Source organism: Pararge aegeria, chromosome 10 (assembly GCF_905163445.1).
Source record: "Pararge aegeria chromosome 10, ilParAegt1.1, whole genome shotgun sequence".
In the NCBI taxonomy this organism is placed as follows: Eukaryota; Metazoa; Arthropoda; class Insecta; order Lepidoptera; family Nymphalidae; genus Pararge; species Pararge aegeria.
In genome coordinates, this window is record NC_053189.1 from 3,833,560 (window position 1) to 3,842,524 (window position 8,965).

The 8,965-nt window shown below is 34.2% G+C and overlaps 3 protein-coding genes across 3 annotated transcripts; 2 read left to right on the top strand and 1 right to left on the bottom strand.

The window, feature by feature from the left end:
• Positions 1 to 2,248: 2,248 nt before the first annotated feature.
• LOC120626983 (28S ribosomal protein S24, mitochondrial) lies at positions 2,249 to 4,057 on the top strand. Its single transcript, XM_039894819.1, has 4 exons — positions 2,249 to 2,379; positions 2,697 to 2,880; positions 2,959 to 3,059; positions 3,825 to 4,057. Exons 1-4 carry the CDS (start codon positions 2,353 to 2,355, stop codon positions 4,011 to 4,013), a joined length of 501 nt encoding a protein of 166 aa, XP_039750753.1. The 5' UTR covers positions 2,249 to 2,352; the 3' UTR covers positions 4,014 to 4,057.
• Positions 4,058 to 6,000: 1,943 nt separating this feature from the next.
• LOC120626718 (protein ALP1-like) lies at positions 6,001 to 8,815 on the top strand. Its single transcript, XM_039894365.1, has 2 exons — positions 6,001 to 6,360; positions 7,723 to 8,815. The coding sequence occupies exons 1-2, from the start codon at positions 6,035 to 6,037 to the stop codon at positions 8,615 to 8,617; spliced, it is 1,221 nt and encodes a 406-aa protein (XP_039750299.1). The 5' UTR covers positions 6,001 to 6,034; the 3' UTR covers positions 8,618 to 8,815.
• Positions 6,355 to 8,965, bottom strand: LOC120626719. The gene is made up of 2 exons (XM_039894366.1): positions 8,809 to 8,965; positions 6,355 to 7,598 (listed from the first exon to the last, which is right to left on the bottom strand). Exons 1-2 carry the CDS (start codon positions 8,942 to 8,944, stop codon positions 6,709 to 6,711), a joined length of 1,026 nt encoding a protein of 341 aa, XP_039750300.1. The 5' UTR covers positions 8,945 to 8,965; the 3' UTR covers positions 6,355 to 6,708.

Here is an 8,965-nt window from a genome sequence, read left to right on the forward strand (position 1 = left end):
TTTTTTCGTAAGCAGTTCATTGAACTGCTCGCTAGCTAATTCTAGCAAATTTTCTTTGTATGAGCTTAAAAACCTTTGCTTATTTTCCGATGAATTATACAAATTGTCTTTACTTTCTATTGGTGACTCGATCTTGTTTGAATTTTCAGTAACCATTTTATGATGATCGTTTTGCTCATTCTCGCTCACTTTCTTTTTCTCGGTTTGGACTTTAGTTGTTTGTTTATCTTTCATGCCATTAAGTATTTTCAATTTAATTCCTTCCAATACTAACTGAACATGTTTTTTGCCGCTCAGCCCTAATTTTCCAGCTGTCTTTAACAATTTATTTTCGAGATAATTCAAAACGTAGCTTCTGTTGTTTACAGATGAATGAGTAAGTAGAGTGTTTGCTATGTTATCAATTTTCTTTTTTATTTCTTGCATTGTACGGTTGGGGTTATTACCCTTCTTGTTGTCAACTATTTCTGCTTCTATAAGACCAAGAAAATACAAAATTGTTATAACTCACATAGCGGTGATAAACCTAGTGGGTTCGCATTCCTTTTCAGTAGGACCGAGTTCGATCACCGGCACGCACTTTTTGGTGTTATTTGCGATTTTAATTCAAGCAATTTTGTGACGCCCGATTGGCGCAGTTGGCAGCGCCCCAACTTAGTTCCAGGGCTGTGGGTTCGATTCCTACAACTAGAAAGTGTTTGTGCGATGAACATGAGTGTTTCTCAGTGTCTGGGTGTTGATCTGTGTATTGTTCAAAGAAATATTCATCAGTCATCTTACTGCCCATAACTCAAGCTACGTGGGACTCGATGTCGATGTGTAGTAGTATATATTTTCTTTGTTTATTTATTGTTTTACGATTAAACGGGGAAGGCAAAAATCATGAGGTAACGTGCATGCCTGAGAGTTCTCATTAATGTTTTCAAGGGCCAGTGAAATCTACCAATCCGAACTTGGCCAGAGTGGTGGACTACGGCTCAAAGCCTTCATCATAATGGTTTGATGATGATGATGATATCTTAGTTATTCTTAGCAGTTATTTTGTTTACTTTTGATTTAATCAACTATTTTTATAATTTGTAGTTTTTATACAGAAGTTGTATAATAAATCATTATACTATCTGCTATGTTTAGTAAATGCTGTGCACACCTTGAAGTGTCTTCTCGCACAGATTAGAAACATAATATTGTCTATTCCCTTAAATACGCATTGTAAACAAAGTGTTGGTATACCTTTAATAAATAAATTTATAAAAATGCGTAACTAAGGAAATACTGAAGTGACTTTAAGATTCTATGATAAACCATCAGATCTAAATCCGAACGAAACAGAAGAATTTAATGATGTATTAAATTCCTACAAATTGAATTTTCAATTTTCATGTAACAACATACCTACCTCCGATCGGGGCAACTAAATTTTTTCTTCGTTAAAAAAGAACAAGAGATTCGAGTTTATAAGAAGACACCAAAATCCACGTGCTTGTGAAAGTGGACAAAAAGTTCTCGTAGGTATATAAATTCATCATCATCATTACCAGTATTATAGCGTCCCACTTTTTTCTACCTATTAGGAGTAAGGCAGCCTTAATAAACCTTTACCCACCCCTAATCGGTTTCGTATTGGTACGATTATGTCGGCGCAGTGTCAATCACTACTTTATCCGGTCATTTTTAGAGCTGCTGTGTCCAAAAGAGGCACTTTATGAAAAAGAAGAAATATGTACCAATACGAACTTGCTTTAAATCCTATACTCACCGCATAATACAAGAAAGTGATCGTAACCAAGTATAAAAACTGATATTGTGGCCAACATTCGAAAATGCATTTTCTATAAATTGACTCAACTGAGAAATGAATTCCTATTCAATATCCGTAGGTGCTTATTCTTATCAGTAAATTAGGTAAATTTTAATGATTATAATTTAACTACCTAATGAGTTAGAGAACCTCTATTGAAAAAATTAAATTTCATAATTACTTTCTTTCAGTACCTACCTATGCATACCTAACCACAAGTTTGTATTGTGTTTGTATTTAGTAAGTCAAGGTTTGCATTATTTTTTACATTTATGATATAGAGAAAAAAAATATATATATAAACGAAAATTGTTTAGTCTTGTGTAGTTGAGTACAAACGCATCGACACTAATAAAACAGGCTCAAATAAGTCTATGCTTATTAAAATTCCTAAACGTAACTTCAAGTTCGAAGTGAAGTGAATTTGACAGTTAACATTTGCAATGACAGTGTCAATGAAAATTACCTAAAATTTGGTTTTTCAAAATAATTTTAATTTGTGTTACAAATAAACGAATTACTTGAATGAGTGTTATTTTAATTACAACACAATGAACTCTCTTATCAAAGTCGCTCAGGTAGTATAAAACATCGATAAAAACTTAGTTTTGTAATTAGTAGTTTTAGTTTTCACTAAATCTTAGTTTCAACAAACGTACTTCATAGCATATTAATTTTGAAACGTTTTGTTCTTGGTTGCAGTAAAAGAGTTTCACAACACGTAATTTATGTTTTTACGAGGAAAGCCTGCGCCTTATAATACATTTAGTTTTTATTGCAGTTAAGGAAATATTGACTGCACAAACCGCTTCACCTACACAAGAGCTTAGGTCCTTAACATTGCTCTCAATGCGGGTTGACCATTGGGAGCTATATTTTCACTATAAATTTTCAGAGTTCAAACTTATCGCAATGGTCGCCAGTGTTTGCTTCCCAATTTCACACGTCTTCTGCATTGTGCCGAGTTGTGTCGGGGAAGTATAGAATTACCAAGAAGAGAGACCGTCCACTGACTTATGAGATGGCTAATCCTCCGCATTTCATTGCTCATCGGAAGACATGGAACTCTTGGAATACCTGTAAGGTTATGCGGTAATACAATATTTTTACTCTTATTTAAATCTCTTACAGTGACTAACTGTATATTTTTGTTTCAGCAAGTTTAAAAGATGGGTTAAGAAAGTCTGAAACGGCAGTTGAAGATGATTTCATTAGAAGATTTGTCAATGGCACTTGGCATGGGCTTGTATGTAGTGAGGTATGCAATAATTATTACCTAAATCTGTCCTTTTGCCAATGTTCCCTGTGGAAAAGGAATGCACTATTTTTATACTTGTCAATTTAGTTTAAACAGAAATGTTCAATAGAAAAATCAGCATCTATCTCTAATCTTCCTTAACTTTTCTATTCAATCCCTGAAACAAAGACCTACTCTTTGTTTCAGTGGTTCAACAGCCTGATTTAGCTATTTATCTTCTGTTTGGAATGCGGTTTTAATAGTATAAACTAAGTTGGAGCATGTTCGGTACCATTTTTCTTCAAAACATTAGAGGGCTGATTTTTTGTAATTTCTTCCATTTCATGAAGCAATCACGTAAAAAAATCGTCATCAGGATATCATTTTAAACATTACCAAACAGAAAACAACATATTATTTGAATGCCAATTTGGTGCTGGTTTTTTTACATTTTTGATTTGTTATTTTAAACAATCATATTAAATTGTTCCATCTACCTTAATGCTCTATTGTATTTGTGTCTCTAATTCATTCATTCATCTTAAAAAAACTGTATGATTTGTGATTGTTTTATTTGATTGTGTCCTTCAGCTGTGAAAAGCAATAAAAACAGACAATCTGTGTATATTATTATGGCTGTATATATTAGTTGGCTGAGTAATATTATTATGTGGTAATTATATAATTATAATTACCACACAATAATATTACTCCAAATAATTACTCAGCCAACTGACAGTATAACAACCCTGTGCATAGAGGATTAAATAGCTTCATTGTTTGCAGATTATAATAAAGCGCCAGTTCAACCACATCCGTGTAGCTGCCATTGTGCGCAGAGCAGTCTCACCCACTAAAATGTACTTCCTCATCGGCTACACAGAAGAGCTGCTGTCCAACTGGATACAGAGCCCTGTGACCTTAGAGCTTCAAACAGTTGACAGTTACAAAGATGTAGTATTTAAGTATATTTAAGTTTTTGTTAATATTTATGTAATATTATAGTATTAGTTTTAAAAGTATAGATAGGAATACATTTTTATTTAAATTACAAGGAGTATTCATTTCAAATCAGCTCAATGAGCAGAATTTGAGTCCATGTTTCTGTGGAAGGGACTCACTTCCGCATTTATCCTGTTCATAAGCTAGATTATCAAATTGAAATAACCCACTTCATAGGCTGCACCAAACACCCACTAATAGAAAGACTGCCTAAATTTTTTTTTAAATTCCTTATTTATTTTATTTATGGGGTTTATTGTTTACCCCCGTTTATTATTACACATATATTATTGGGATATCATTTTCACTTGTGCGGGCATGCCTTGAGAGTTGAATAAGCTGTGGGAGCAGATAAATTTTTATCCCTTCCGCGGGGAGATCATTGACTCCTACGAGCAGCAGTGCTGAAAAGGTTACTAAATAAAAGTCATGAAAATAAAATTCATATTCTCATATAATTTGATTCATTCAAATATACATAATGTGTCAACAAACAGAACAGCGAGACGCGAGACGCGGGCCGCGCCCGCACACAGCGTCACTCACGCACACACGCGCGCGTCTTTACACACACCGCGACCGAACTTCTGCACATACGCTCTTTGTACTTTAACGTTAACTTCTCTTTAAACTTACGCGCTCTGCTTGATTTTGTAGATTAATCAAACTTTTAAATCATACAATTTAAAGACATTGGTTACAATTTAAGAGCTTTTAGTTATTACTACAAGAAGCTATAATGAAATTAAAGGAAATACAACAGCTTTCGTAAAATTATAATAGTCATAGACGGTAAAGCGTATTAAGTAAAGTTAATTTTTGCAATAATATAACTTTTTTTATCGATTATTAAGCACTTCTCAGATGTCATAAATATATTATTATTAAACAATATAACAAAAAGCGGAACTGGAATTAGTTCTATCAGTGATATTAAAGCTTACTCTATGCTTCACTAGAAATCATTGCTAGCCCAGTGAAATAACGTCACATTTAGTTTAATATATTAAATTACGTGTTTTGCTGATTGCTGCCTACGTGTTATAAAAATTGGCGACAAATAAATTAGTAATTTAGTGAAATTAATGACTTCTAATTTAAATATGAATCACGCTTAATGATTTTGGAAAGAGGAGACAACCGGGTCTGACTTATAAAGGAAAAGCTATGAGAAAAACTGACCACAACATCATAAGAATTTGTGAAATAATTAAATCTCACTCTTTCACGTCACGCAAGTTTTATTTCGTATATATTTCGTATAGAAAAGGGAAAACTACATAATTTCGGAAATACATATTTTCTTTCAATTAGGACTTTATGTAATTATACATAAATTGGATTAGAATTATAACAAAAATATATTAAAAGTTCGTATATGACACTATTCACTGAACTGACGATTTCTAATTCGTTAGTTTACGTGTTTATTTTTAATAGTAAGTAAGCAAAGATTATTTGTACAAAATCAAGCAGCGCTTACAAAACTTGAGAGTAGGTACATTATTACATTTCTCATAAGAATTTCTCTAAATTTCACATAAATGCCTATGGTGTTTTCTCTCAGGTAAATTTGTATTGTCTATCACAGTGACGTAAAGCATTTGTCCTTACATACTAGTGAGTTAAACATTGCGATCTTATCATTATATCACCATAAAACATGTTTTGTAAACTCGTTAAGGTGTTTTCAGAAAATATTTATTTTTCATTATTATGATATTCTTTTTTTTTAAGTCTCAAACAGTCTTTAGTATTGAGCTTATTCGATAGGGCCTGTGGAATGTCTGTTATGATACACCTTAGGCTCAACTCACACTGGCGCAGAGTCGAAGCGACGCGACGCGTCATGTTTTGCACGGTGACGCGCGCCTTCGCGAGGCGACGCGCGTCTTCGCGAGGCGACGCGCGATTGTGCGCGACGGCGCGTAGTGACGGAACCAGTTCAGAGACTTTCGAACATTCGTGAATGGTGCTCGCTCGACAGTATTATAATGGTTGATATCGATCTTATCATGATTGCTCTAATATCAGAAGCTGAAGAGGAAGAAAGTGAATTTACATCAGCAGCTGAGGATAGAAAAATAAAACGAAAATTTTGGGTTCACGAGTTATGGAAGAAAAGACATATACTTGGCGAATTCAGAACACTCTGTAGTAATGATTTAAGTCTGGACCCAAGATATTTTTATGATTATTATAAAATGGGTTTAGATAAGTTTGAAAATTTGGTAAATATTTTGAGGCCTCACATCCAAAAGCAAGAAACAAATTTAAGAATACCTATTTCCGTTGAAGAGCGGATATCAATATGCTTGAGGTAAGTACATTTTTAAGCTAGCTTAGATTTCCATTCTATTCTATTCTAAAGCATTAAAATAAAAATAAAAAATGTAAATTGATTAGGAAGAGTCAAAAGCATTTATTTTAATTTACATAGATTTATTTATCTTTAATTTTACGCGCATTATTAAGTACACAAGGACAGTTCTTCGAAAACTGATACCATGCATATCTACCTATCACATAATTTTAAGCTAAAATCTACATCACATTATTTCCGGAAAGTACAGGCGTAGGTATGACAAAAAATAAGTATTTATAATTTTTTGGAGAACCGTCCCTTATACCGTAAATCATGGCATTAAATCAGTCATACATAACGTCATTAACTGTAGTCATTATCACCATCCCTTTGTTGCCGCGTCGTCGTCCCAATCGGCAATGGTATGTATGGTGAAGGTGGCAGGTCGAGATCTTCCATACGATCTTCCACACGATATCTCGAAGAAGTGCTATTTTCGAACTGATTAGGGATTATGCTGTTGCTACTGGATGACGTTTTTGACTGCATTGAGTATGTGTTAGAAGGAGTATAAATGGTTGGTAGCTGTGTTGTATAATACCCGGTATTTGGCTGCATTTTATAAGTGTTGGAATTAGAAATACAGTTAGTGGAATTAGATTGTAGCTGAAGACTTTCTGATTCGGTTCGTAGTTCTGTTGTATAGCCGATGGATGAAGAAGTATTTGCTTGCGTTGAGTTGATATTAGTTGTTTCAGGTTGAAAGGTGCACATTTCATTCGAAGCAACTTTTATTTCCGCGTCAGTTACTAAAAGCAATATCTGTCGTTTCAGTAGCACTTGCATTTGTATTGGCATCCGTTTAACCGTTTTGGACATAGAGAGAAAAAAAGTGTCCGTTGGATCTTCTTCTGTTTTCTTATTTTCCAAATATTGTGCGAATAACATTTGTGATAGTGGTTGTGACTTCTTTCGAGTAGTATCGGAATGACTGGATAATTGTGATTCGGGTCGAGATGGCGACGCAACGGACAAGTTTGTGTCGGTATCAGTGTTTACGTCATTTTCTTCGGAGCTCTCTAAGTTAGACGTCTGTGGTTTGTTCTGCAAGTATGGTTTTAAAAACTCCAATTCTTTTTCAAATCTTATTGGCTTATCATTTGATCTAGCAGAACCACTCTTAAACTGTCTTAGCCTAATTGCTTTCTTGTAACAATCTCGAATTCTTTTCCACCGCTTTTGACACTCTGCCTCTGAAAAAGGAACACAAAATAATTTTTAGGAACACAAAACAATTATCGTAACACAAAACAATTGTAACTCTTATTTTAATTCAATAAAATGTATTATTATATGTGTATTTTTTAATTGTTACAGATTTATGACTACAGCAATTAGCTTTCAAGCCTTAGCTCAAAGTTATCGAGTTGGATACAGCACTGTTTTAACAATTGTACATGAAGTTTCCGCAGCAATATGGAAACATTTACAGCCAATTGTCATGCCGAAGCCAACACAAGAATTATGGACTAAAATAGAGGAGGAGTTCAGAACCATATGGAATTTTCCTAATTGTATAGGGGCAATTGACGGTAAACACGTCAATATAAGAGCTCCCTGGAATAGCGGCAGTTTGTACTTCAATTACAAAAAATATTTTAGTACTGTCTTGTTAGCTGTTGTTGACGCAAAGTACAAATTCATTATTGTTGACATCGGAGCATATGGACGTAACAGCGATAGTGGCATATTAAACAATTCTAAATTTGGACAACGATTACAAAATAATACGATTGGTATACCGCCTAATAAAAGGTTGCCAGGTATGATAGAGGAAATGCCACTTGTTTTTGTAGGAGACGAAGCATTTCCCTTGTCCGAACACATCATGAGACCATATCCTGGAAATCAGGTGTCTGACAATCATGATAAGAAAATTTTTAATTATCGCTTAAGCCGAGCAAGGCGCTTAGTAGAAAGTGCTTTCGGAATTCTGACACAAAAATTTGAGGTTTTTCAAAAAAAAATAAAAATGCAACCAATGCATCTTGATTCTATGATTCTTGCATGCACATGTTTGCATAATTACGTAAGAGAAAATTACGAACTCGAAAACTTGGAATTGCCAAGTGATAGTATATTACAAGATATACGGTCAGTCGATTACCATACTATGACAAATGCCATGGTGATCAGAGAGACATTCAAATCTTATTTTATATCCGAGCATGGGGCAGTACCATGGCAAACTGAAATGATCAGACGATGTTAAAGAAGTGATCATAATGTTACGTAAATATAACTGTGTGTGTTTTGTACAGACAACAGCACGTCAAGTGTAACACTTGCACTACGAAAGCCGCCATTAGCACGAACGGAATAAATACGAGCTCAAGGTCAAACTGTTACGTTTGACGTGCTGTCGTCTGTACCTAAATGTAATAATAATTATATAGTACTTACCAGAAATTTGCATTTCACCGCTTACTTTTTGCCAGGCATTTTTCCTACAATTTTTATCACTGTAGGTTTTCGCCTTGACGTTAAACAGACAATCATACTTCTGTACTAAATAAATTAATTTTTCATCTTCGTCCATTGTCGTCGTAGTTCAGCACTG

Coding starts and splice junctions, on each gene's coding strand:
- LOC120626983 (XM_039894819.1), top strand. CDS start 2,353: ATGAACTCTCTTATCAAAGTCGCTCAG. Junction 2,380..2,696: donor CTCTTATCAAAGTCGCTCAG/GTAGTATAAAAC, acceptor ATAAATTTTCAG/AGTTCAAACTTATCGCAATG. Junction 3,060..3,824: donor ATGGGCTTGTATGTAGTGAG/GTATGCAATAAT, acceptor CATTGTTTGCAG/ATTATAATAAAGCGCCAGTT.
- LOC120626718 (XM_039894365.1), top strand. CDS start 6,035: ATGGTTGATATCGATCTTATCATGATTGCTCTAATATCAGAAGCTGAA. Junction 6,361..7,722: donor CGGATATCAATATGCTTGAG/GTAAGTACATTT, acceptor TAATTGTTACAG/ATTTATGACTACAGCAATTA.
- LOC120626719 (XM_039894366.1), bottom strand. CDS start 8,944: ATGGACGAAGATGAAAAATTAATTTATTTAGTACAGAAGTATGATTGT. Junction 7,599..8,808: donor CGGTGAAATGCAAATTTCTG/GTAAGTACTATA, acceptor TTCCTTTTTCAG/AGGCAGAGTGTCAAAAGCGG.